The sequence below is a fragment of the Anomalospiza imberbis genome, chromosome 5, assembly GCF_031753505.1.
Source record: "Anomalospiza imberbis isolate Cuckoo-Finch-1a 21T00152 chromosome 5, ASM3175350v1, whole genome shotgun sequence".
NCBI lineage: Eukaryota > Metazoa > Chordata > Aves > Passeriformes > Viduidae > Anomalospiza > Anomalospiza imberbis.
In genome coordinates this window covers 1996914-2024675 of record NC_089685.1, presented here as the reverse complement: position 1 = coordinate 2024675, position 27762 = coordinate 1996914, and the positions used below count along the sequence as shown (strand labels likewise).

The following is a 27762-nucleotide window of genomic DNA, read 5'->3' as shown; positions in this document are numbered from 1 at the left end:
TCTGCATTTAAATTGAAATTTTAATTCCCTTATTGTTTGGAAAAGACGGCTGAGGATGGCTTGTTACAGGTTTCATTATCACTCAAAACTCTCCAGCTGCTGGTTCTAATGTGCAGTGACTGAGTAATGCAGGCAGGGATTGTTAATAAAAGACTGGCAGCTTTTCCCACTTGGATAAACACAATGCAGAGGTACTTTGTGACAGCTTACATTTGTATGAAGTTAATATTTTTTTTAAGTGACAGCTTTTTTTCTTTCTGATTCTGTATCCAGCCAGAGCAGCACACAAATATCAGGTGTTCCCGTTGCGTGTTCCTCCAGCATCTTGATGATTCCAGGAGCACAGGCAGTAGAATCAGGTTTGCTGTCCTATAATTGCACATTACAGGGTGTCTAAAAGAACCCATTTCCAGCATCCTTTGAGTTGTGAAGCTTTGGAGAATTAGGGAATGTGTGGAACAGATAAAATGCCCGTTTGAGCTGGAATGCATTTTTGTTATTTTCCATTTCTTTATGTGCCTTTTTTATAGAGTGAGTTTGTACATTTGCCTGAAATGGAGCTGGTTTTTTACACACTGAATTACTGACAGCAATATTCATTTTTATGGGGCACTTGAGTGCACGTGCAGCCATTTGTGGGTGGTTTTTGTTTAATGTAAAAAAAGAAAAGGGTTCAGGGGGGACCTCCTGGCTCTGCACAAGTCCCTGACAGGAGGGGGCAGCCAGGGAAGATCAGGCTCTGCTCACAGGGACAGGAGGAGGAAATGGCCTCAAGCTGGGCCAGGGGAGGCTCAGGGTGGATTTTGGGGAGAATTTCTTCATGGAAAGGGCAGTGGTGGTGGAGTCCCCATCCCTGGAGGGATTTGAAGCCATGCACATGAGGCATTTGGGGTCATGGACCAATGGTGGCCTTGGCGGTGCTGGGAATGGTTGGACTCGATGGTCTGAGAGCTGTTTTCCAACCTAAACAATTCTTTAATTCTGCCATCTGCTACTGAGGGGAAATTCCGACCCAGGAGGAGCTTCCTAAGAACAGTCTCCAGAGAGGGGAGCAGAGCAGGGGCCAGGGTCAGATTGATGTCACTTCCCTGGAAGCCTGAGCGTGGCCGCTGGAATGAGGAATCCAAGTTCTTCCAGAGAAGAGGTTTTGGGAGTGCTCCACACCACCAGAAGCCAGAGATCAGCAGCAGGACAGACAGCAGTGGCCAGGACAGGAGATTCACCCTTGCAGGGAACAGTTTCATGTCCAGTCTCCCCAGCACTGGGCTGTGCATTGATTATGCTCTGTGTAGTAATTAATAAACTAATTGGCTCAAGATTGTGGAGATCTGTGCTTTTACTTTAATTCTTCTGATTCCACAGTTGACCCATGAGGGAAAACTTAGTATTTGCCATTTGTTTCTATAATTTAAGAGCCGAAATGCTGAAAACAGTGAAGAAACATTGCTGAATAAAGTAATTTAAGGTCATGTCATATAATTAAATAAAAACTCTTCAGGCTGCTTTGGTTTTGTGTCTGGATTTGCCCTTGTGGCACGTAGTAAACTCTGAAACTGCAGAAATCTATCCCTGGGAGCAGAGGGAGGATCATGGCTATTTCCACCTGAATTTCTTTTTATTAGGAAGACAAGAGGGAAGAAGGAAGGATGGAGCCCTTTGATTTTTCTTCACTTCACTTCCCCCATCCTTGTGTTACAGAGTGAGGAATTGGTGTTTTCCTCATGGGCTTGTCCTTCTCCAGTGTTTTTCCCAGGAAATAAAAAGCTGTCAGTATTTTGCTTCTCCAGAAGCAGGGAATGCTCCAACACCTACTTTTCTTTCTTTTCCAGTGTTAAAGACTTAGACTTCATGTTTTTAATGTCAGGAAAATAATAATATGATGTGAGTAATAGCAGGAGGATTTTTTGGAGCTGATCGCTTTCTCACGACACATTTGGCATTTTACAAAAAAAAAAGTGGTTTTGTTTTTTTTAAAGGCAGGACTTTAGAACACAACTGAATGGCTGGGTGACAACAGGGGCAGAAGTGGAAGGGCTGTTAATAAGTGGAAATGCTGTGCAGAAATCATGGAATTCCAGAATGGTTTGGGTGGGAAGGAACCTTAAAGCCCATCCAGTGCCACCCCTGCCATGGGCAGGGACACCTCCCACTGTCCCAGGCTGCACCAAGCCCCATCTAACCTGGCCTTGGGCACTTCCAGGGATCCAGGGACAGCCACAGCTGCTCTGGGAAATAAATGAAGGTGGCACAGGAAGAGGAGATAGAGGAGAAATTAAGCAGGGCAGGGACAACCTGGAGAACAGCGAGGACAAGGAGCCCCACTTGCTGTGGGAAGAGGGAGTCAAACAAGGCCTTTAAAATATTGAAATGTTTTCTCAGGGGCTGAGGGCCATTTTTGCTCTGTGTGCAAAATATTTACTCATCCCATAATGAGCATCTCATCCCAGAGCAGCTGTGGCCGCCCCTGGATCCCTGGCAGTGCCCAAGGCCAGGCTGGGCAGGGCTTGGAGCAGCCTGGGGCAGTGGGAGGTGTCCCTGCATTGGCAGGAGTGGCTGTGGATGGGCTTTGAGATCCCTTCAACCCAAATTCTGATTCTCTGTCCTCCTCAGCAACCTCCAGTGCTCCTCACGTTGCTGTGCACTCCACCTTAGTCCTCTGGAACAGTCTTTGGAGTGCCAGCAGCTCCCTGGACATGGCTGGGAGGTTTCATTTTTATGACTTGACTGCAGCTGCCGCCTGTGGCTGTCCTCAGCATGGCACGAGGAGAGTCTTTCAATTAAAATTGCCTTGTAGTGAGCTGAGTTCTTACACCTTAAGTAGCCTGGAATAATGAAATAAATAAAAATAGCAGTACAGTTCTCAGCCTGCGTTTTATTTACTGCCTGCCTTTCAGCTGGAACAAGGAAAATCAATAAAACCACTTTCCTTTTGTTTCTGCATTCCTTAGTGCAGCGCAGGGATTCAGGTGCTGCCGGGGAAGAGTTTTATATTTTGGAATTAAGTGGGAATAAGAGAGCTGGGTTTGTTTGGGATTCTGTAGAAATGTTTTCATAGGTAAATTTAAATTTTGGCTGTGCCTAAAGTTCTCTTTTGAGAAGTGAGGTCTCCGGGGTTTTATCTCATTTCATGTGAGGTTTCTGTTAATTGCTAATGATTGGCTAATCTGATTTCTTAGGGTGAGAGACAGGTGAGGAAGAGGCACCTCTTTTTTTGTTAATTTTATTAATTCCATGTGTACCTGGAATATGTGCTGGTCATTCCAAAAACCATGGAAATCATGGGCTTTGTGTGTCTGGGGCCACACAAGGAGGATCTGAGGTTTGGTTTGTCCAGGTTGAGTTTGATAGAATAATGGTAAATTCTTTATGCAAAAGGATTGGGGGTGTTTATTCTTAGATCACTTTTCACCTCTCTTCTGTAATTTTTTCCTGTTTTTTTTCCTTAAATGTCTTAAATTTAAGAATTTTTTAATATATATTTAAGAAATTAATTTTTTTAATTTAATTTTTTTTTCCTTAACTATTTCTTTGATTATTTTTTAATAAACTTTAGGCTAGTTTTAAACACATTAGAACATGGAATTTCTGCCCCTTAGAAAACACTTTATTTTTTTTCCCCTGGCCATGGTTATCAGTGACTTGCTCTCACTCTTTTCCTGCTGTAATTTGCATTATCAGGGCAGTCTCTTGCATGAAGTTTGAGTACCTAAAGCTCGTGTGCATGGCCGTGTGTTTGACCCCAGCTCTCCTCAGGGAATCATCAGGGGGCTCTTGGCTCTGCTAATAACAGCCCTTCATTCCAGCAGACGTAAGTTTATTTAATAAGAAATCAGGCTGTGATGAAGGTGGAGCAGAGTTGGAATACAGAGGAGGCTTTTCCAGCAGTCATTGGTCTTTCCAGGAATTCTTTTTTAAACTCTGGGGTGTAAGACAGAATTTTATCTCCAGTAAAACATTGCAGCAACACCATGAAAGAATTGTTGAAGGGTTATGGGACTCTATAAAATAATCCAGATTGAATAAATCTGGATAAGTAAATCACATATAAATCTGATTGGATTGCTTTGAAAATGCAGCTTTAGAGCTGGTGGAAAGGTGTAATAAATTCAATTTTCACTAAAGCATTTGAAACATTTGGGATGAAAATGAAAATGAGAAGTGAAAGGAGAAAGTCTTGGGTAATTCTGTCATGCCAGGAGATAATTCTGCCATTTCAGGGAAGTCATTTGTCCATAGTGGTGGAGAAATTGCAGAATTTGTGTTCAGGTCCAAGTGAGCAGTTGGATAAGCCTCTTGTTTTTAGCCCCTCTCTTCCTTGAGCACCACTTTTGGTTCCAGCACTTTGTTGCTAGAAAGACATTGATGAATTACAGCGAGTGGAGGAGGAAGGAGAATGATTGATGGGTGACTGAGGCAAATGCAAAAGAATTAAATTTCTGTAGCTGGAAGAAAGGACAGCAAGTGAGGAACATAATTTTATAAATATTTAAAAGTTTGCAGAGGGAAAACAGTGTTTGGTCATTGCCATTGGAACACTTCAGAAAAATAAAAGCTGTTTGTCCTTTGTGTTAAGGTGTTTCAGACCAGGTTTGTCCAAAATAACCCTTTTACTTTTGTTTGTACATTTTTTCCTCTCCTTCCCCCCTCAGATCAGTTTGCTTGTCCCAGGATGAGCTGTTTCCCTGCAAACTGAGCACTTTTTTTGTGTGTGTAGCTCAGAATCTTTCAAAGTGATTTTCCAGCCCTCTCAGCTTCAGTTATCTGTGTCATTCCCCCCCTTTTTGTGCATCATTTGCTCACAAATCCTTTCATGCCATGAGGTAGAGTGAGTTCAGCTCTTCCCAAAATATTGCAAAAGAACCATAATCACAATTTACAGCTCTTCCTCTGCTTTTTGCTTGTTGATTCTTACACGATTTTGAAAAGTGAACAAGATTGGGAGCAATTTCTTCCCTCACCTGAATATCCGTCGTGTTAGCACCCAGTGCTGTCCATCAGGTCAATCCTCATCTCCTGGGTTCCTCTGCTCCTCTTCCAGTTCTTAGGGAGAAGGAGGCAGTGGCAGTCAGGAATATCATCACTGATCTCTGTGCTTTTCCTGTTTTCCATGATTTTACCTGAACACACTCTGCTTTAGGATCATCAGGGTGGTTTTTAAGTTCCAGGGTCATCTTGGTAATTCCTATTCACTGATTTGTTTTGATGCCACCCAATTCGGTAGCAGACAATTCCCAACCCTTGGATTTCTTATTTCTTAAGTTTTCCTTGTATCCCATTATTTGGCTGGCCCATCCTCAAAGGCCATCACTTTTCAGCTTCATCCTGATTCACCTTGCAACGAAAACACCGCAACAAATCTACAGATGAAACACAGCCTTGATAAAACTTGATAGCCTTGATAAAACTTGTGTCAAGGTTTGAATTAAAAGATACTAAATCCAAAAGATGCATCCAAAAGATATTGGAATTGAAAACCATTCTATCCAAAAGATACTGGAATTAAAACCACAGCCTTGATAAAACCTGTCAAGGTTGGAATTAAAAGATATAAATGCAGTTTAAAGCAGGTTTAATCAGGTGCTCGTTAAGTGTTGCCAGCAGCGGGGGCTGCAAATGCTTCACAAGCTTTTGGTTTTTGGAATTCTGTGATTCCCTGGATTGTCCATCAAAAATGTGGGAATTTTGCAGCCTTAAATTCAGGAGCTCCTTGCTTATTTTATTGCTTATAAACTTATGAGTGATTTGGAGGTTTGAGGTGGGAAAAAGCAGAGAACACAAACAAGCCCTGCTGAAGTGAACGTTTTCTCACTGCTCTCCAGGTACAACTCATGTCAAACAGCTTTATTTATTCACCTCCCTTTTCACAAGTTGCTTTTTCCATGGCTTTTGCTCAATCTGTCACAGTTCCTGTGCTGAGGCAGTGGGTGGCACAGCAACTGGGTGGCACCTAGGAGTGTCTCTTGCTGCTCTTCTGCCTCTCACACTGTTGGATTAAGCTCTTTTCTGACCCAGAGATGGGGCAGCTGAGAGGTGTTTTTAAAACTTTTATTCCATTTTCAGTCTCATGTGAAGAGTGAGACAATACAGATGTTATAATTCACACCATCACAATCAGAAACCAATTATTTCTTAATTACAACACATTGTAAGTGTTTCTTGGCCTGTCAGCTTTAGCCACACCATGCTGCAGATGCCTTAAAGCCAATCCTCTAAAATTACCCCTCGTGGGTCCTGCTACACTGCATCTTTCACAGTTCTATCTCTCCAAAGTGTCCAGCCTGATTTGTAAGGCCACCCTTGGAAACTTGTTTCCAGTTCCATTTCTCTCCCAGCAATGTCTGTCCCACTCCAGGGCATTTCTAAGTCAGCATTTCTCACCTCAAGGTTTGCATCCAGATGCACGCTGGGTGAGCTTTCTGTCAGGCTTTGAGAATTCTCTACAAACCCATTTCCCACATTTCCCCCTCTCTCTTGAATGGAAAACGCTTCTTTGATGGCTTTGTTTATTGTCTGCTGTGTACAGTGAAGCACACAAGGCACTAGCACTAATACTGTCACCAGAACAACCAATGTCATTATAACATTAAACTCAGTTTAATGTGGATGGGGCCTGTCAGTTAATGGGGCCTCTCAATTGCCCCATCTCTGGGTCATAAAAGGGCTTAATCCGACATCACAGCACTTTGGTTCACAGTTTTGGGTGGGAAGGGACCTTAAATCCCATCCAGTGCCACCCCTGCCATAGCAGGAACACCTTCCACCATCCCAGGGTGCTCCAAGCCCTGTCCAACCTGGCCTGGGACACTTTCAGAGATCCAGGGGCTGCTCTGGGAATTCTATTCCAGGGAAGAGGGGGATCAGCATTTGTGGGTGTTGTGTCTCTCTGCCCACTGCCAAGCCCCAAAAGCTGCAGTGTGAGCACTTTCCTGTTCCACAGCAGTTTCCAGGCTAAGTCCTTATCTCCTGCACGTCAGGTGCAAATGGAATTGAGTGACCTGCTTGTTTAGATCTGCCTACACTTATTTAAGCTAGTTTTTAGTCATTTTCCTTTCCTGCACCTTGTGAAAGTGTGTTCCTTGTAAAGGCAGCAGATCAGTTCTCCTTTTAAATGTCAGCATTGTTGTATTCACCAGCGAGGCAGCTGGAACCTTCTGGGTTGTTGCTTATTTATTTACTCTTTTATTCTGAGGGCTCAGCTTTTTCCCTTTTGTCAGATTGTGTTTGTCTACGACTTTTTTTTTTAATCTGGAATTATGACCCACCACGTTGTTTCCTCTAAGCCTTTCCCAGTTGCGTGTTCATGTTTTCATATCTATTTTCCAAATTCAGAACAAACTGGTTTCCCAAACAGAAAGGATTTGGTTTTCTAGTTAAATAATTAATAATTGAGGACGGAATTCTTCCCTGTGAGGGTTGGGAGACCCTGGCACAGCTTGCCCAGGGAAGCTGTGGATTCCTGATCCCTGGAAGTGTCCAAGGTGAGGTTGGATGGAGCTTGGAGCACCCTCTGGCATAGTGGAAGGTGTCCCTGCCCATGGGGACTGGGTGATCTTTAATGTCCCTTCCAACCCAAACCATTCCATGATTCCATGATTCTGTCATTATTTAGGGTTTTTTTTTTTCCATCTCTGAAAAAAGATTGAGACTTTTTTCTTTATCTCTGCTCACTTCCAGGCCTGTGGGGGTTCAGCAGAGCCTTTGAGGGAATAAATAGATTTCCCTGTAAGCAGATTGGGAAACTTTGGCTCAAGTCAGGAAAGAAAGAATTTTGACAAATACCCTTGTTAGCACTTAGGTTCTCATTTGTTGTGAAATGCTGAATTAAACCCTTCCAAATTTCCTCTTACACTAAGCAAGTGTTTAGCTGTGTTTTCTTTTTAAGGCAATTAAGCCTTGCTATAAACTGCCTGTGACCTTTAAACAAGCTGCCTAATGGTGCTGGTGCCACGGTTATTTTCTATAAACTTGCAATTTTTAGCTTATACAAAGCACAGCTCTTTTTCCAGGCTTATTTCATCTCTACTTCCTAAGGGGTCTTTGCTTATTTGTAGGTACTAATAAGTAGAGAGAGATAAGAAGATTTGAACATCAGGAATTGCTATCAGATCATCTAAGCCAAATTCTGGGCTAATCCAAGCCAATATTTTAATTAGTGTTTGACTAAATTACACTTATTGTGTGTTCATGAGCAGCTTTCAACGGGAGAGAGAGCTGAATTCAAGAATTAAAGGAGGTGCTGCGGGGGACTGCCCATTCTTTTGGTACAATTAGCTCATTGTAAAGCAGTTTTTTTTTTCCACAAGAATAACAGCTTGTTTATTGTTGATTCCCTTTCCAGCTGCTCTGTGTTGCTGTGGCTCCTCTCTGCACCCCAGCCCCTGCCAAAAGATTAATGTGGGGGAGCACTTTTACCTGCAATTATCTTTTGTGTCCAGCTAGTGTAGCACAATGCCGTGATCCCCCTGCAGAAAAACCAACAAAAATCACTTTATTTCCATTTAACTGAGCTGTGTGTGTAGAAAAAAGACCCAGCGAGGACCATCAGCTGCTTTTCCTGGAGCCTTGAACCCCTTGTAGTCCTTCTGTACATCTCATTTCCAGGTTTTCTTGGGCTGCTTTTCCCTTATCAGTATTAACTGGAGTCTTGCAGGATAACTCTTCCTTTCTCTATCCAATTCCACATCTTTTAGTGCTTTTGGATGCCAGCAGCTGATGGGTTAAAAACCAGGGAAAGCTGATTGGCATCTCTTGCATAATCCAGGTTTTGGTGTGTTAGGAGCTGAGTAGCTGCATAGAGTCAAAAAAGTTCCTTCTAAAGCTCCACTGTTGATCTCCCTTTAATGTATATTTAATTTTGTGCCTTTTTTATTGATGTTTTTCTTCCTTTTGGTTGTTTGTGCTGTTCTGGGCTGGTCTATCCAGCACAGAAAGGTTTTAATCTCATATTTTTTTATTCTGGAATATAATCTTGGGTGCTGCTTTGTTGCCAGGATCTAAATCATCTTTCTGTAAGCAAAACTGCAGAAAGGAAAAATGTTTGGTTTGGTTTTTAGCATAATATTTCTATTGCCATCTAAACCAACTGGAGACCTTCCTTGGACTTCCATGAACACGAGTGTAATAAATGGTTGAAAATTCAATTTTTTTTTTCTTTAAAAGATGTCCTTGAGAGATGTATTTTGGCCTTAATATTTTTGGTGAGCAATGACCTCTTTAGGAACTGGCAAGACAAAACCAGAGCTGAGTGGAAAGTTTAAATTCCCATTCTTTGCATTGCAGAGAAAATTTTCCTGGATTTTTTTTTTTTTTTGCTGTCACTTTTCACTTCTTTTCTGGCTCCTTTTTCATCTCTCAGTTTCTCAGTATGACAAATGTTGCTGCTGTTCCTTGCTCTGGTGGGATTTTTGGTCCAGCTCCCAGGGTAGTTGCAGCTCCCCTGAAGCAACTGGGGGAGATCCCAAATGCCTTCGGGATGGGGAAATCTGGGGGAAAAAGCTCCACCTGCCAAAGGAAAAAGTGCCTTTGGGATGGGGAAATTGGGTTTTTCCTTCATCTTTGGGGCGTTTTTATGGTGTGTGATGTTCCCAGATGGATACTGGGAAGGAAGAGGATGGACAGTGTAGTGTGGCAAGTGAGGAGATTTAAAAATTAATATAAAAAGCTTGGCTGTCCCATGGATATTCCAAGTTTTTCCTGGGCTTGGAGGCCAGCAAAGGAAAACTCAGGTGATCAGAACACCTGGTGATGGATGTTCTTTCAGGAGAGTGACTTTGGAATAGGGAAATTTTCTCTTTTGGGGAGAAAAGCTCCACCTGCCAAAGGAAGAGGAGAGGAATTAACATTTCCACTTCTGCCTGAATTTCCCACTTGGTGTCTGCTGTGCTCCTCTACTTGTGTGAGCTCTGCTGGGGAGAAGGAAATTGGGCTTTTCCTTTCATCTTCGAGGTGGTTTTATGGTGTGTGATGCCCAAACTTCCCTAACTGTTCCCCGAGGGATACTGGGAAGGAAGAAGATGGACAGTGTAGTGTGGCAAGTGAGGAGATTTAAAAATTAATATAAAAATCTTGGCTGTCCCATGGACATTCCAAGTTTTTCCTGGGCTTGGAGACCAGCAAAGGAATACTCTGGTGATGGATGTTCTTTCAGCAGAGTTAATATTTACTGGTACTGAGGGAGCAGCCCTTGGCTGGGCTGGCTGCTCACTGTATCTTTGCTTTTAATTTTTAATGTTTGGCTGACAGGTTTGTTCTGAACCGAGATCCTGAAGTGCAAGCAAATGTCTTATTTCACTGACAGCATCCTCAGTTCGCAGGGGATGGGTTTTTAAATTTTATTTTAAACCTCTGCATGCCAAACATGCTCTTTCCAGTTTCTTACAACATCAGCACTGAGAGTTTGGTAGCTGCAGAGGGATGCTATCATTTATTTATTGGTAACTGGAAATCTCTGTTAAATAGAAAACCAACTGGGAGGGATGCACAGTGAGAGTGTTGCTTTTAGGCACTGATCTGTCATTCCTGGTGGGTTTTGTCTGTGTTTGGCTTTTGCCCACATTTATTTTTAGGATAGAAAAGAAAATTAGGAAATTTAAGTGCCCATAGGATGTCAGCTGGTCATGATTTCAGATATTCAAATGGTGTAGCCACAGGACACAACCCTTGTGCAGCCTAAAGGATGAGGCCTTCTAAGCTTTTTCAGTCATGAGTTTGAACAAATTAAATTTAAGCCATTTCCTCCCCATTTGCAAAATTTGGAATAATGGTTTTTTTGGTGTTTCTGTAATGGAAAGAATAGCAACCATCAAACACTATTTGTCACTATCTTCTTCTAACACTTTTCTACTTAATAATCCTCTTATTTGGGGATAAACCATGCTTTGATTTTTATTTAAGAACTGTGTTTTCACTAACTTGTTTTATACATATGCTTAATATTTGAAGGCTGCACATTAAATCTGAATTATTTGGACGTTGGAGCCCTTCTATATAATTTATTTGGGAATAGAAATAAAGAAATATTACTTCAAGATTCTCTGCTTTAGTAGGGTTTTAAGGACAGGATCATCCTGAGATTCAGACAGTCCCCTAATCCAAGAGGAAAATCACAAAACCAAACAAATTGATGGCGAGAGTCGAACGAATGGAAGTCTAAAAACTGTCCCCTTGTTTTCCCCACAGGTGTCAGCAGTGGATTCCCTGGAGGGTCCCCTCCTGCAGGTGGAGGGGCTGAGTGACCTGAGGCTGGAGCTGCACAGCAAGAAGATGAACCTGCACCTGGTGCTGATCGACGAACTGCACCGGCACCTCTACATCAAATCCACCAACCGCGTGGGGCAGCGCGGCAAGGACAGAGCGCGCCTCGGGTGGGACAGCCTTCCACGTCCCCAGCCACAAAGCTGGCACCCCACGCTTGCATTTCTGCCATGCTGTCTTGGTTTGAACAGACAGGTGTCTGCTCAGGAAGGCAGGAGCCTCCCCAGAAATGGAAAATGCAAACCTACTCCCTCCGAATAATTATAATTTTAAAGTTAAGGGGCTCTCAGGCAAAGATATGGGAATAGGAATAACAGTTCTTTGCTAGGAAAATTAAAAATGCAAATGCAATAGTACAAAACAGAAAACAACCCACTGCCAGAGTCAGAACAGAGCTGACCCCTGTGGGTCAGGGAGGTGGCAGCAGTCCCATCCCATGGTGGCTCAGCCCTCCTGCAGTGCCAGCTGTGCTTCTGCTGGAGCAGGGATCCTGGACAAGGCTGGAGTTTTCCTCTGAAGCTCCAGGGCTGCTGGAGATGGGCCTGGGCTCCCTCTGGGAATGCAGTGGAGAAGAAAGCTGCTCCTCTGGCAATGCAGTGGGCAAAGGCTGCTGTGGTGTTGCAGGAGTCAGATTGGATCCAGGTAGGAATGCTTGGCTCCTCCCCTGGGCGGAGCATCTCCCCATGGGATGATGGAATTTTCTCAGCCCTGCAGGGACACTCAGTGGCCATGAACAGAAGAGATCTCCTGGAGGGAGGGTTGGGTGTGGGAGAGATAAAGAAAACTGCCCCATGGACAGCAGAGAACTGCCCCACCTCTGACAGATGGGGATAGAATGCACACCCCCATTTCCAACCTAAGACACATGCAAATCCCTCAGCACTGTGGCTGTGGAGAGCAGAAAATTCAGATTTGTTGATGCACCTCCGAGCCCCATTCGTGTTCTTTTGCTTTTCTCAGTGCTTCTCTTGGGGTTTTGCTGCTTCCCACAGCTCCTCTGTGCATTCTCTCCCTTCCCTGATCTTATCCCTCTCCTACAAATGTCATGGTCATGAGGCTCAGGTCAGGGAAACGCTTCTCATTTTCTAGGAAATATCCAAGTTTTAAAAGCCTCCCAGACAACCATAAGGTGATGAGATGGAGGCCACAATACATAAGTGTCTGAGCTGAAATATGTTGGTTTTGATGTGTTTCCCAGGTGTTTTAAAGGTGTTAAAACTTCTTACCCAGTTGGTGCCTGTGGTCAGTGGAAATTTAGTTAATATAGGCTATTTTTTCCTGATTTTGCTAATTCTGAGTTGCTGCAGGGAAGGAAGAAAGTGGCTGGAAAAGAGAGAGACAATGTTGGGAGGTAATTTTTGCAGAGTAGGAGCGGTGGGGAGCAAAAGATGAGCCAGCACTTGATAGAGATGAAGAGAACGGATAAATGAGCATTTTATTGTGAGAATGAACAAAAATCTTCTTGCCAAAAGTGCAAGGCAAGATAACCAGTTGCATTAAAGGAATTTATGGAGGAAAGGATTGGTTGAAATTGAAATTTCTAGGAAGGAGGATTGCTAGCAAGTCATCAGTCTCTTCCTTACTCATCTTCTTAATTAAAAACAGCCACAAAGCTTTGGTGTACCCAGACTGGGGGAACTGCTAATTAACTGTGCTATTGTGGCTGCTACAGGGACCTTCTTCTTACTCTGGATTCTCTTTTTTTCACTTTCCCTGATGCACATTGTGGATATTTGATAACAGGAACTCTTGCAGCAAGGGTGTCTTTTTGCTTTGGATGGTTCTTCTGCAGGACACCAAGCTTAACCTTTGTTTTTTCACATTTCCATGAGCATTTTGACCTCTAAGCAAACATCCTGAGCTCCACTGTAGGAGCCTTCCACAATTCTTTCTGCTAAAAATGCTTTCTTGCTTGTGTCCCCCTGCCACGTCCAGCAGCTGGGGCACTGTGACACATTTTTGGCAACTAATACAATGTGAATTTTTTTAATGTTTTAATCTTTGAGTAAGGAGGTTCATTTGGGGAGTGATGCACATGGGTGGGCTCAAAACAGGAATCTGAAGGGCAGGAAAAAAGGGTGGAGGTTTCTGGTGGGAATAAAGAAGTTTGGAGGATTAAAAAGTTGACAGAAGGCATGGAAATGGGAACATCTATTAGGCTTAATCTGTGGATTATTTGTTGTGAATAAATATTGTAAATAATAATCTGCTTGCTTTAATTCTTTTTCCCTCACGCAGGTCCCTCGTGAAAGACGCCTCTCCTGTGCCTCTGATGGATGTCACTAATTTATCTACACCTCGGAAATTCCTTGAGACTTCCCAGTTCAGTACTCCTGGAAGCTCCAGCAGTGAGTATTTAAGCCATATATATTCATTTGTAGATCTTCAGCTGATTTTGCTGGAGTAGGAGGGGGTAGGTCATCCCCTCATGGCTCAGGGGAGACAAAAACCTGGGAGGTGATTTCTGCAGTGACACAGAACGAGTGGGTGCTGTGTCCAGGGGCAGAACTTGGCTTTTCTTCCTCATGGAAAATCATCTTTTCTCTCTCCTAACCCCCACCAGCTTCTTAAATCCACTCAGTTTCCTGTGCCTGTTCTCACCTTGATCATGCTCTTGATATTTTGAGCTGCAGAGATTTGCAGTGGGTTCATTCTGTGTGGTTTCCTCAGCATTATTTACTGCAGGCAGCCAGCTTCGTGTAGATATTACTGAAGTTTTTTATTGTGTGGGAGCCAAAAGGTCAAATCTGTTCCTTGTGGGAGCTTTGTAACTTTGACTAAAGGTCTGGCTGTACACAGGAATAATCTGGGGCTGATCTTTTATTCCTGTTACTGCAACAAACACCCAGGAAAAAACTCTGGGACTTTTGTCTGAGGCTTTGGAAGGGCTGCAGAGAGGGGAAATTAATCTTTGTATTGTTTCAGGAGATTAATAAGTGGGGTTGTCCTTGATGAATAATACAGAAGTGACCTCCAGTCTGTTCCCCCTTTCAAACCTGACTGTTTCAGTATTCCTCAAATGCAGAGAATATTTCCTTCTCTTTTCAGCCTTATTAATTCTTTTGTCCTTTTGTTTCTAGTTTTGTCACACTTGCCTCCCAGATTGTTCCATTTGATTACTCTTATCTTCTGCTCCTGGAAGGGTTTTGTTCTTCTGCTCTGCTCCTGCCAGGCTGGTCTTGGAGCCTGGGGCTGTTTTTCTGTGTCCTGGAGGTTTGTGAGAAATCACAAACTTGCAGAGCTGGAAACTGCAGCCTGGTCACTCAAAATCTGAAAGAGAAGAAACATATGAAAATTCTGAGGGAAAATCTTAAGAATTTCTGTTCTGCTCTGTGATCAGTGGGAAGTTCAGTTCAGTTTTCTTGCAAAAGATCACAGGATTTTGAGGAACTGAGGAAATAAACCACAAAAACCTGAATCCCAGCCTCACCACTGGAAATAGAATGGTTTGGGTTGGAAGGGACCTGATAGACCATCTACTTCCAACCCCTCTAAATGTTAAAATATTCCTTTTTCAGTGATATTTATAGTGTCTGCTGCTTTCTCCCCCTAAAATATTGCTCTTCTTCATAGTAATAAAACCCAAAAAGCCTGAAGTTGTGGAGCTGATGGGGATCTCCCACCTCACGGCTGCGGAACAGAGCAGGAGATGCCCCTCTTGATCACTTTTTTAGCAGATCTCTTCTTGCTCTTCTCACCCAATGCACCAGAAAATCTTTTCCTTGGCTCCTTCTCGTGCTCTGCATCACTCAGTGAAGTGCTGGGCAAGTGTCCCTCAGCCTGGCAAAGATGTGGATTCTAACAGAAAACATTTCATCGGCATAAAATATGCAGATGGTTCTGCTTCAAGTGCACAATGTACTTATGTAGATTTTTTCCCCTGTAATTTTATTTAAAAGTAGCCTTTTCCAGGACTGAACAACTAGCAGAGAATTTCAAACTTATGCCTATGCATAACAAAAGCTGTTTCTGCCTGTAGTCACTTAAGTTATTTGGCTTTTTGTTGATGAAACAAAGTGTCTGTGCATATTAATGGGTGTCATTCTAAAGCACTGACTCATTCATCCCATCCCAGCAAAGATACCAAAATTTGGAGTCCTTCCTGCACTCCCTTCCCAGAGGAGATGTTACCTTGTGCTGTAGAATCTTTATAAGGAAATTAAAGCTGTTCCTGCTGCACGAAAAATAAACAAATCCTTTGGAAATGCTCACCTGAGGATTGGAGATGTGGCAGTTCACCAGTAACACTTTCCCTTCATGCCAGTTCAGAGGAATAAATTTCTATTTCTCTGCTTGAACTTTCTGTACTCTGAAGGGTATTTAGGAAGGTTCCTGCTTTGCCAGGCTCTTCCTGGAACTCTAAAACGTGCTCGCAAACACAAGAGTGCCTTTTCCTGGGAAATCTGGGACAATACTTCTTAGAAATCCAGCAGAAGATGAGCTGGTGGTGGCAGCTCATAAATACTGCTGTGGGTGAGATATGTAGATTTTATGCTGAATTGCTGATTTATTTCAATGGTTCTTTGGAGCAAAAAGAGTTTGTAGGGCCAGGCAGTGTGGTGGTTCTAAGGTCAGGTCTAGGAACTGCTCCTGGCTCTCTTTCTTCAAGAACCAGAGACTTCTGTGACAACACGTGGAGACCTCCAAACCTGCTTCTGCAGGATCCCTGCAGGAGCCAGAGCTTGGAATATCCAATTTTCAAGGTGAATCTAAAAAATGCCATTGTGCCAGTTCGTTGTCACAGGTGTCTCTGCTCCAAACATGCTCAATAAATCTTCAGAAGATTTCTTCTCTTCCTATGACCTGGGTAAATTCCCTTTATCATTTCTTCTCAGAACTGAATGATCTGGGAATGTGTTTGAGGAAGAAAAGGGAAAATCAAGGAGATTTTAGGTCCATGTGGTGAAAGCCAGGAAAGTAACACATAATTGCTCTTTCTGTGAAATTTCATGAGTTGTTCCTCTGTGTGGTCCCAACATCAAATAACTGGCTACAATCCACTTATTTTTTTATTTGGAGACTTAATTATGATGCTTGTATAGATTAGGAGGATTTTGAAGTGGGCTTTCTTCTGGGTTTGGCAGTGATGCAGAGCAGAAAATTCCCGTAATCTTCCCAGGACCCATTTCTCCAGGAGCTGCCCATTTGTAGCTCCATGAAGGTGTCAGAACAAGGATTCAGCACCAGGAATTAGCAGGTGATGTTCCTTCAAATCTGAAATTATGCCTTTGGGCCACCAGGAACTCGTGTGCTTTTCTCTGGAAGGATTGAAGGTACAAAGGATATCACCAGGAGGACATAAATCATGGAAAATAGTACATTCCATTTTGCAAGACTCCCATAAAAGCCCGTGGATAATGAAACCTTCATAATGAGGAGCAGCAAATTTTGGCTGTTCACTGGAATGAAAAACAAGACCCAAGAGCCTTTTTTTTCAGCTGCTTTGCTTAAATGAGTTCCCAAAGTTGGGTTTTTAGGGATCAGAACGGAGCTGTTAAAAAGCTCCTTGCAGCAGGTTGGTTCCTTGGGAAATGGCAGCACCGAGCAAATGAATTCCAGTTGGAACAGAGGTTTTTGTAGGGCATCATCAGAGCAGGGATCAGGAAACTCCTCCCTCTGTAACTCTGGCTGTTACACATGGTTCAGCTTTTAGGGACTTCACCCACAGCTCAACTTTTGCCTGCTTGAACACAGAGCTGAGCATTTTCAGGTGAAAAATGGTTTGGAAAAGAGAAATTTGTGAAAATGGCTGCAATTGTATTAGAGAGTGTGGCAAAATCATCATTCCTTCAAGCTGTTGTCTTAGAAGGCTTTTGTTAGGGTGTATTTAAATGTTCTGCTTCACAAGAGGTTTGCAGACTTTGTTAGGACAAGAGGATCAGCCCAGTCAGAGTGGGTTCAGGAAAGGCAGGTCCTGCTTGACCAACCTCATCTTCTGTGGACAAAGTGACCCCCTTGGAGGATGAGGGAAAGGCTGGGGGATGTGTCAGCTCTAGCTAGACTTTGGTCAAGCCTTTGTTTCCCAGAACATTCTCCTGGAGAAAGCTGTTTAACCTTCATCAATGACCTGGTGAGGGGATCCAGGGCACCCCCAGCAGTGACACTGGGTTGGGTGGGAGATGATCTGCTGGACAGACAGGTGTTTGCTGAGGAACGCAGGAGCCTCCCCAGAAATGGAAAATGCAAACCCCCTCCCTCTGAACTGTTGTAATTTTGAAATTAAGGGGCTCTCAGGCAAAGATATTGGAATAGGAATAACAGTTCTTTACTGGGAAAATTAAAAATACAAATGCAATAGTACAAAACAGAAAACAACCCACTGCCAGAGTCAGAACAGAGCTGACCCCCTGTGGGTCAGGGAGGTGGCAGCAGTCCCATCCCATGGTGGCTCAGCCCTCCTGCAGTGCCAGCTGTGCTTCTGCTGGAGCAGGGATCCTGGACAAGGCTGGAGTTTTCCTCTGAAGCTCCAGGGCTGCTGGAGATGGGCCTGGGCTCCCTCTGGGAATGCAGTGGAGAAGAAAGCTGCTCCTCTGGGAATGAAGTGGGCAAAGGCTGCTGTGGTGTTGCAGGAGTCAGATTGGATCCAGGTAGGAATGCTTGGCTCCTCCCCTGGGCGGAGCATCTCCCCATGGGATGATGGAATTTTCTCAGCCCTGCAGGGACACTCAGTGGCCATGAACAGCAGAGATCTCCTGGAGGGAGGATTGGGTGTGGGAGAGATAAAGAAAACTGCCCCAGGAGCAGCAGAGAACTGCCCCACCTCTGACAGATGGGGATAGAATAGTCCCACATCTTACAGCCCAGGACATGGAGGCTTAAAAAGCTCAGCAGAGCCCTTGGGTGGATCCCATCTGCTCGAGGGACCTGTGAGTGGTGTGGACTGACCATTTCCCTTGCATTCTGGGCTTTGTTCTGCTCCCCATCCCTGCTTTCCCCTGGCTGCCCTGAGAACAGGGTTTTGCTGTTAAAGACTGAGACAGAGAAGGCATTTGGTGCCTCAGCCTCAGATTTCCACCACATCCAGAAAAGGTTGGAGATTCTCCCTGGCCCACCTTTGCTTGCTGATGTGTTTATAGAAATATTATTATTGTCCTTTACAGCAGTAACCAGGTTAAGTTTTAGCTGGGCTTTGGCCCTTCTTATTTTCTCCCTTCGCAACCTCACAACGTCCTTCTGTTCCTTCTGGGCTACCTTCTGCTTCTTCCAAAGGCCAGGAACTCTCCTTTTCCCCTAAATTCCAGTCAAAGCTCTCTGTCCAGCCAGGCTGGTCTTTTTCCTGCCTTGGCTTATTGGGACAGGCTGCTCCTGTGCCTTTAGGATTTCCTTCCTGAAGGATGTCCAGCCTTCCTGGACCCCTCTGCCCTGCAGGACAGGCTCCCAAGGGAGTCTCAGCCAGGCTCCTGGACAAACCCAGTCTGCCCTCTGACAGTCCAAGGTGGCAGATCTGCTCTCCCCCCACTTCCTTCCAAGAATCAAAGCTGGGAATAACTTCTCCATCCCAAAGAATAACAAAGTTATTCATGTTCCCAGTTTAGGAGTAAATAAAGCTCTCCCTTCTGGAGAGCTGATCTCCAGGGACAGCTTTCCTCAACCATGGACTCCTCTGCCCACAGGGAGCAGCACGTGGGGCTACAAATTTCCAGCTGAACTCCTTAATAAATGCCAGGGTCCTTTGATGCCTTTCTGGAAGAGGAAGGGGACAGGAGGAGCTTGTTCCTGGGCCAAAGCTTTGTGGCCAAACAGCCCCTTGATGACATTAAATAGCAGGAGAGGATGTTTGAAGTGTGAAAGACAGGAGGAAAAGGCAGGACAGTTATCCAGGGTTGGGATCTTGTCAGATCTCACAGATAAATGGGCCCCCAGAGCTACCCAGGGCTCCTGTTTAATAGGGACAATGTGCAGGGAACACACTGAAAATAGGTTCCCACTGTTTTATCAAACAACCAGATCTGACAGAGCCTCCAGCCCCGTGTGCAGCTCCCAGATATCGAATTGCTCACTTGGCTCTTGTTTGTGAGAGATGTAAATCAATGTCCTGACTACTTGGGGATGCTGGAAATTGGTTTGCTCTTTTGAAAATGGAAGAGTTTGTCTCGGTGTGCTGGCAGAGTTCTCAGCAAGATTGCTGCTTTTACTCCTCTTAAATGCTCTCCTCACATTTGGCTACAACTCCATTTCCTCCCTCTTGGGTGTTCATTGTGTGATATTAAGAATAATTTACAAGCTGCTTACAGAGGGGGTGCAGCCTGATGACAGGACCTGTCCTCTGAGAGGCTGGGAAATATCTGTATTGAACTCAGAGAAACAAGATATTTAGGGTTTTTTTTTTTAAAAGAATAGGCTAAACCTTTCTTCCTGTAGCATTTCCAGTGTTTTTTCACAGCTCTGGTTCCAAAGAGCTCATTCTCTGTATCTGTGCCTGAGTTTTGCTGTGGGTTTTGGAGAATAACAAATAACAATAACAGAGTGGGCAGAGACCAGGCCTGCAGCCACAAAGTCCTTTGCAGCTTTGTGGGGTGAAAGGTCTGTGATGGAGCAGAGCTTTGAGCAGGAACAGTTCTGCATCCAGTTGTTAAATTCCAATTGGTGTTTGAAATGTCTTTATTTTATCTTTGCTTTTCTTGATTTTTTTTTTTTTTAATTAACAAGTTCTGAGTGTTTCTAGTTGCTTGTCCTGTAACTTGCTCACATTTAATTGAAAGAAGCGTGTGTGAGAGAGAAAAAAAAGCACTGTTTGATCTTCCTGGTGTTCATTGTCAGAGGATCATGGAATAGTTTGGAGCTGGAAGGGTCTTTTTAAAGGTCATCCAGTCCAACCCTCCTGCCATGGCAGGGACACCTCCCACTGTCCCAGGCTGCTCCAGCCCCAGGGTCCAGCCTGGCCTTGGACATTCCAGGGATCAGGGGCAGCCCCAGCTGCTCTGGCAATTCCAGCCCAGCCAGGAATTCCCAATTCCCAAGATCCCATCCATCCCTGCCCTCTGGCAGTGGGAGCCATTCCCTGTGTCCTGTCCCTGCAGGCCTTGTCCCCAGTCCCTCTGCAGCTCTCCTGGAGCCCCTTCAGGCCCTGGAATGTGCTGGAAGCTCTCCCTGGAGCCTTCTCCTCTCTCTCCAGGGGAGCATTCCCAGCTCTCCCAGCTGGCTCCAGGCTGGGTCCATCCTCACCTCACTCTCACCTGCTGCTCTGGCTTCAAATGTGAGACTGTGTGAGCCATGAGCTTGGTTTGAGCCAGAGGTGCAGAGTTTGGGATCACACTGCAGGAAGAAGCAGCCTCTTGATTGATTGAGCCTGAGGTGGTATAAACTGGCACCCATTTTTTGTGATTATTTATAAATTGGCACCATGCTTGGGCTGTTGTTTTCTTGATCTTGCTCTACCATAGCCCCGGTGCTGCTCCTCTGGTCAGAGCCCAGCTTCAGGCAGCTCCCTGTGCCATTCCTCACTCCTGCCACGTTCCTTCCACCCTTCTGCTGGATCTTTTGACATTTCTTCAGCTTCTTGGAAAAGTTTCACAGTAAAAAAAAAAAAATCTGTTGAGGAGTTGAAACCACGGGAGTCATCTGTCACCCAGCAGCCTTTTCAGAGCTCAGCCCCAGTCAGATAAAACAGCCTTTGGGTTTTAATTTTGATCCAAGGATCTGGCATGGTGGATGGCACAGAGTGGCTGTAGATCTTCCAAGATGCTTTTAATTCACTTTGCCTTGAAAACACTTACTTCACATAAGTGTTTAAATATATTTATTAAATGTTTCACCCAGTCTTTAACAGAGCCACGCTTTTGTTGTTGCTGGGTGTTATCTGTAAATTAAGAAATGTTCCTTAATGAACCTACTTAGAACAAGCAGAGTCTCTCTTGCTTTTCCCATCCCCTGTCGCTTAGCAACAGGATTTCTCCCTGTGCAGTCCCTGTTACTTCAGGACCATATCTGCAATATCCTCTCTAATTCTTCTCACTTTACCCTTCTAGAAGCCTTGCTGGAAGATTTGAGGAACTTCATCAACCCCTTGACAGACGTAATAAAGCAGAAAAAGATAAAATCAAACAATCAGTCACTTCGGCAGTGCAAACTTTGCTGAATTCATCAGCAGTCTCTTAAGCTTGATAGTGTTTGTAATGAAAATTCCTCTCTTGTGAAGAAAATAGCAAGGAAAACCAGCTGGGGTGGAAACTGAGGGGGGTTCAGCTCCTTGAAACACATTCAGGGGATTTGTAGGGATATTGTACCTTCTCATTTATGAATATCTTAATTGCAGCAGACTTCCTCTATTTCCTAACATGGAATTTACACCATGAGTTGTTCCTAAATCAATCCAGTGTGCAGGCTGCTGTGTTTATGTCCAGGGAAGCCCTCAGGCAAACAGAAACATTCACTGCTTCCCCTCAAAATCCCAGTGTTTCTGGTTTCCTTGTTCATCCTTCATCCTCCACGTGCTGGGAGTTCTGAGAAGCCGGAGGAGCTCCCGTGCTGCTTCTTCAGGGTGCTGCTGTTGGGTTCAATTGATAAAACCTGGGATTAAAATCTCTTCCAGTGCGAGACTGCAGCCTTCTGGAAATCAAAGAGGACACGGACCTGGATCCAGAGGAGAACAGCGCTGTCTTCATGGGAATCCTCATCAAGGGGCTGGCCAAGCTGAAGAAAATCCCAGAAACAGTGAAAGCCATCCAGGATCGCTTGGAACAGGAGCTCAAGCAGATTGTGAAGCGCTCCACCACTCAGGTGGCTGACAGTGGGTACCAGAGAGGGGAGAACATTTCCCAGGAAAATCAGCCTAGGTAAGGAGATTTCAACTCCCAGCCCTTGATTGCTGAAAAAAAAAAATCCTAATTGATAATATAATTTGAAATGAGAAAATTCAGCTCGGTGATTTCGAGTGTAGCAGAGTCCAATTAAGCTGATGCAGGTGCAAGGCTTTGAAGTCATGTATGGAACTAATTCTATCACAAATGTATGGCCAAGTCTCTAATTGTTTTGCAGCCCCATTTACATTAATAGCAAGGTGTGGAAGCCAGCTGAGCACTGTGTTTGTGCTGCTCCTCAGAATTCACTGGAACTGGCCTTTGGAACAAAAGGATTCCAGCAGGAATCTCTTCCAGCTGAAATAGTCATCTCCACATTGTCATGATCATTGTCCAAAGGGAATTGAGGGCAGAAAAGTAAAGTGTGTGTCTTCATTATGTGCAATATTTGTAGTGGGAAATCACTCCCAAGGAAAACATCAGCTTGATAAAAACTCCTTTTTTAATTCCTCTCATTTGCCCTGCTGTGGAAGCAATTCTGTTTTGAAGACATTGTAGAGGTACTCTGCTGATAACTCAGTGAAAATGAGCTTTTTTTAGATGGGTCAGAAGGCAGAATTTTAGTTTCTGATGCCAGGAGTGTAACATATTCTTGATACTTGTTTTATGAACCAGTCTGGAGAGGTTGTGTGGCTCCTGGTTGTCTGTTGGAATTGATAAATTGGATCAGATCATATATCAATGCCATTAACCTGCCCAGAGGGTTGAGTGAGGCACACAAAGGTTTAATGGGTTTTGGCATCTGTTGAAGAATGTGAGCCTTTAAGATGCTCATATTCTAGAGCCATTGAAAGTGTCCTGAATTCTTGTGGAATACAGCCATAATTAGAACTGGTTCTAAAGCTAAATCACACGTGAAGTTTACAGCAAGCAGGTGAATTCATTTATATTGAAAAGAATAAATTACAGTATGGAAGGGTGTCCCCACCCCTTAAATTAGCTTCGGTTTTAAATCAAAGCTCAGAGACTTTCCCACTGTCAGGGGAGAAATAAATCTGAACAACAACCTGCTGCTTCTACAGAGCTCTGTAAGACCCCAGATTTGAGCACAATGCAGTGCCAGCACTGCTGAACTGCTCACGAGGCTGTCAGATGATCCCTGAAGTCCCTTCCAACCCAAACCATTCTGTGTCTGAGGATGAGGCTGATGATCTGCTTGGGGAAATTTTGGTGTAATTCATTTTGAGACCCCATGCAGCAATGATTTAGAGCCCCTCTCGTTGTACAAGACAGAAATGATTTGTAGAACCTGGCCAGAAAAGCTGCAGATCTGATAACAGCCACTGCTGATCTCATTCTTCCTACTTTTTAAATTTAACTCTCTTTCCCTTCCTTCCTTAATAAGCTTTTCCATGTAGCTTTGTGCTGCTATCTTTTACATCTGTGTATAAAAATATTGTTAATTACTCCCAGATTTTTAAACTCAGTATTTTTCTGGTTTGTGATGGCTCTTTGAGTGCTCTCTCAGATCCTCAGAGCTTCAGGAAGGGCAGGAGCAGGTTTCAAGTAGCTCCTTGTCCCTGAGGGAAGATAAGTTTGAAAACTCTGCCTGAATCTCACCACGTTTCAGCTGAGCTCAGCTTTAAGTGGACAATTTTAAAGCTTAGGGAAATTCTCTAACATTTTTAGACCTCTGTGCTTGAAAGAAGTTTATGGAGAAAGGCTTAACTATAGGAATTGCCATTGCCTTATCCTTAATTAGTGGCTCATTAGTCACACCTTCACATTTAGAAATCCTTATCTGGAGTTGTGGAGGACAAAATGTCCCAGAAGAGGCTGTGTTGAGTTTCCTTGGGCTGCTGCTGCACAAACCTGTGGGACTCTCCTGAATTTTGGAAGAGTTTGCACTTTAGAATAACAATGTGGGTGGATGCCTTGAGGGACAGATTTATGAGGCATTTTGGTAAGGAAACATTAAAAATACAGTGCATGAAGAGATGGGAGATTGACACTTTTGCTCCTAAATCCTCTTGCTTGGATTCCATGTGCTTTTCTCTACATGTCCATATTATATTTTGACTTTTGCCCTCATCTCCAGGCTTTGAAATAAACACAGGAATTGTGTCCAGGCCACCTCTCTGGCCATCACTTCACTCCCATTATTGCCTGGACCGTGGAAGTCCCTTCTGGGTGTGTGTCACTGTCCCCAACACATTTCCCCTCTCTCTGGCTGCAGGGCTTATGAGGTGGCTGTGACAAATTTTCCTGTCACTGCATGTCCCTGTTCAGCTCAGGGCACTCCCTGCCCCAACCCCATCCAGGCCAGACTGTTTGATGCAATTTGCAATATATATTGATGCAATTTGATGGGTTTTGTCTCGTTGCCTCTGTCTCTTCTGGGTCACCTTCTTTCAAAAATGACCTGACAGATTTGTAGGACTTTTGGGGAAAAGGAAATAAGGTAAGAGGTGCTGGCTAAGCTGAAAGCAGGGAGATGTGGGAATACACAATGTCACGTAGTGGGGTGGCAGCTGCTGACACTGGAGTGTGGATCTGGGGGATTTCATGTCCATCAGTCTGGAACGTGGGAGCAGGGAGACACTGGAATTCCAAACAAAAAGGATCGGATCAGTGCAGTATTGCCTCAGTCATGGCTCCATAAACAAGTTCAGGCTTGTTGCCCTGATTTTTAGAAGTGTCAAGTTTTCTTTTATAGTTCTTTTGAAAGTTTTAAAGTTCTCATAAAGCTTCCTTAGCCTTCTGATCATGTTTACACATTTGAGAGTGTCATGGTTCGACACTGGTGCCATGCCAGCGCCCCCATGAAAATGCACCTTTCTAAATAATTGCTGTGAGATGTGATCAGGAACAGAGCAGAGCAGGCCCAAGCTTGATAACAAAGAAAAAAACTTTATTAAACTACTACTACTGTAAAAAACACAGACACTAAACCTAGGATGAAGACCTTCCAAAACACTCCTCCTCCTGAAAAAATTCACTTCCATGTCAAACCACGACACTGAGTCAGAGTTCTTTTGAAAGTTTTAAAGTTCTCATAAAGCTTCCTTAGCCTTCTGATCATGTTTACATATTTGAGAGTCAGAGCTCCCACACAATTTCATGTAGAAATAGAATAGTTTCTGTATTTCTCTGTGGGTGGAGAGAAATGATTGATTATCTTTGGACCAGTGTGGTTGGAGAGGTGGTAATTCCATCCTCCAACCCACGGTCACCTTTGGAATTCTATAAATAGCAGATGTTTGACTAAAACTGAGTCTATTTCTCTTTTGAACTTACCGAGCTTCTGTGTGCTCATTTTGTGTCCAAGAGCGACACAGGCTCACCCAGTGAGAATAAAGTGAACTTGTCCAGCTCTCCAGGTAGTTCAGTTCTGCAAAAACATTCTTTCCTGGGGCAGCAAGGAGGTGTACAGATAACTGACTTTGCCACGGGATGTTGGAAGAAGCTGGGCTGGCACCGAGAACATTTTCTCAGTGGTAGAGAATTAATTTGGTTCCATAATGTCACATTTTTTAGCATTTGCTGCTATTACGAAATATCAAGAAAAGGGATCCATACACAATTTATTGGGTTTTGTTTGAATAGGTATCTTGGTTCCAGGGGCTCTTTATTTTTGTGGCTCTTTTATTTTTTTTGTTACAGATGTTGTGGCTCAGGGCCCAAGCTAACCTTCCAAAAAATAATTAGGGAAATGTCAGCTTCAAAAAAAAAAATAAATTAGAAATTCTGAAGATTTTGAGAAAAAACAATTTTTATTGGATAGCCAGCATTCTTATCAGAGCTAAGATCTGAATTTCAATATCCAGATGTGATTAGAGAGTAAGCCCAATGTTTCCTATGGCTCAAGCCTTTCTCTAGTGAGTGTTTTGTTCCTTACAATAGAAGCTCTTAGCAGTTCAAAGAGAAGTGGCCAGAACCCTGCTGTAATACTTGGCCTCAAAACATGGTATAGATTTAAAATCATTAAAATAAAAATGAAGAAAAGTCGAGAATTTTGAGTTGAGAAGGTCACAGATTAATTCAGAGGGCTGGAGCCAGGCTGGGAGAGCTGAGGGTGCAAGGCTCCAGGGAGAGCTTCCAGCACATTCCAGCCCCTAAAGGGGCTCCAGGAGAGCTGCAGAGGGACTGGGGACAAGGCCTGCAGGGACAGGACACAGGGAATGGCTCCCACTGCCAGAGGGCAGGGATGGATGGGATCTTGGGAATTAGGAATTCCTGGCTGGGCTGGGATTGCCAGAGCAGCTGGGGCTGCCCCTGGATCCCTGCAATGTCCAAGGAAGGACTGGAGCACCCTGGATAACGGGAAGTGTCCCTGGAATGAGCTTTGAGGTCCCTTCCCACCCAAACTGGTCCGGGATTCTGGGATTTGGGACACTCAGAATCCATCCCGAGGGATCTTTATGGAAAATGGGGACAGAAAAGAGAGGAAAAGGGAAGGGAGACCCTTCATGGTTTCCTGAGATTCCAAGTGAAGCCCCTGGGTCCATGAATTTCTTGGAGAGGAGATGGATCCAATGTCAGGCTGAGAGGGCTGGAAATGTTCCCCTGGAGAGGAGAAGGCTCCAGGGAGAGCTTCCAGCACATTCCAGGGCCTGAAGGGGCTCCAGGAGAGCTGCAGAGGGACTGGGGACAAGGCCTGCAGGGACAGGACACAGGGAATGGCTCCCACTGCCAGAGGGCAGGGATGGATGGGATCTTGGGAATTGGGAATTCCTGGCTGGGCTGGAATTGCCAGAGCAGCTGGGGCTGCCCCTGGATCCCTGGAATGTCCAAGGCCAGGCTGGACCCTGGGGCTGGGAGCAGCCTGGGATAGTGCCCAGGGATGATCTTGAGGGTGTCCCCAAACCCATTCCCTGTTCCTGTGAGCACTGGAGGTGCTGGAGAAGGAGTGGGAGCAGCCCCTGCTGTGTCCTGCCCTAGGGATTGCAGCTTCTGCTGGGCAGACTTGGAGCATGTGGTGGCTGCAAAGCTGCTGCAGGAAATGTGATGGAGCCTGTCTGTCAGAGCTACAAGTGCCTAACATATGGATTTGGGAAGTGTTATCTTCACGTTTTGGTGGGGTTACGTGGGGACTCGAGTTGCTCATTAAACGGCGGTGAACTCCGGTGGGATTTTTCTGTTCTCCAACAGTAAAAAGTGTGATGGTGCTGCCTCGTCACAAACTGTTCAGGACTTTGCAGAGGTGCTTTAATTATGATAATTGGGCATTAGGGAACCATAGGAGCAGGTACAGTGCAGTGCATTTAGATGATGTTACAGCTATAGCAAATATAGGAGTAAAATCATGGCAAGTGATGAGGGTTGATATCACAGAATCACAGAATGATGAGGATGAAGAGACCTCTAAGATCATCAAGTCCAGCCTATGCCCTAACACCTCAGCTAGACTACAGCACCAAGTGCCATGTCCAGTTTTTTTTTTAACACATCCAGAGATGGTGATTCGACCACCTGCCTGGGAAGACAATTCCAGTACTTTATTATTCTTCCAGTGAAATTTTTTTCCTAATATCCAACCTATACCTTCCCTGATGTAGCTTGTGACTGTGTCCTCTTGTTCTGTCAGTGTTTAGCTTTCTGATATATTTTACCTTTCTGGTATTTCCTGTCTTTTGAAACATGCCATATTAATTTAATAACTCAAAAAGAATTCCTTTTATCCTGGTTGTGTGGATAAGTCAGTTTTTATTGCCCTGAGACCCATGCTTTTTTCTGGGGGAAGAAGAGGTTGTTTCCTCCCTGCCTGGGG

At 44.3% G+C, this 27762-nt stretch overlaps 1 protein-coding gene across 3 annotated transcripts in view; it reads left to right on the top strand.

The window, feature by feature from the left end:
• EXOC4 (exocyst complex component 4) overlaps positions 1–27762 on the top strand; it is a 309715-nt gene that overhangs the window by 27920 nt on the left and 254033 nt on the right. For all 3 annotated transcript variants that reach the window (XM_068189371.1, XM_068189372.1, XM_068189373.1), the window contains exons 4-6: positions 11179–11363; positions 13492–13601; positions 21785–22028. In XM_068189371.1, coding sequence (XP_068045472.1) covers positions 11179–11363; positions 13492–13601; positions 21785–22028 — 539 coding nt within the window. The remainder of the gene's footprint in view (positions 1–11178; positions 11364–13491; positions 13602–21784; positions 22029–27762) is intronic.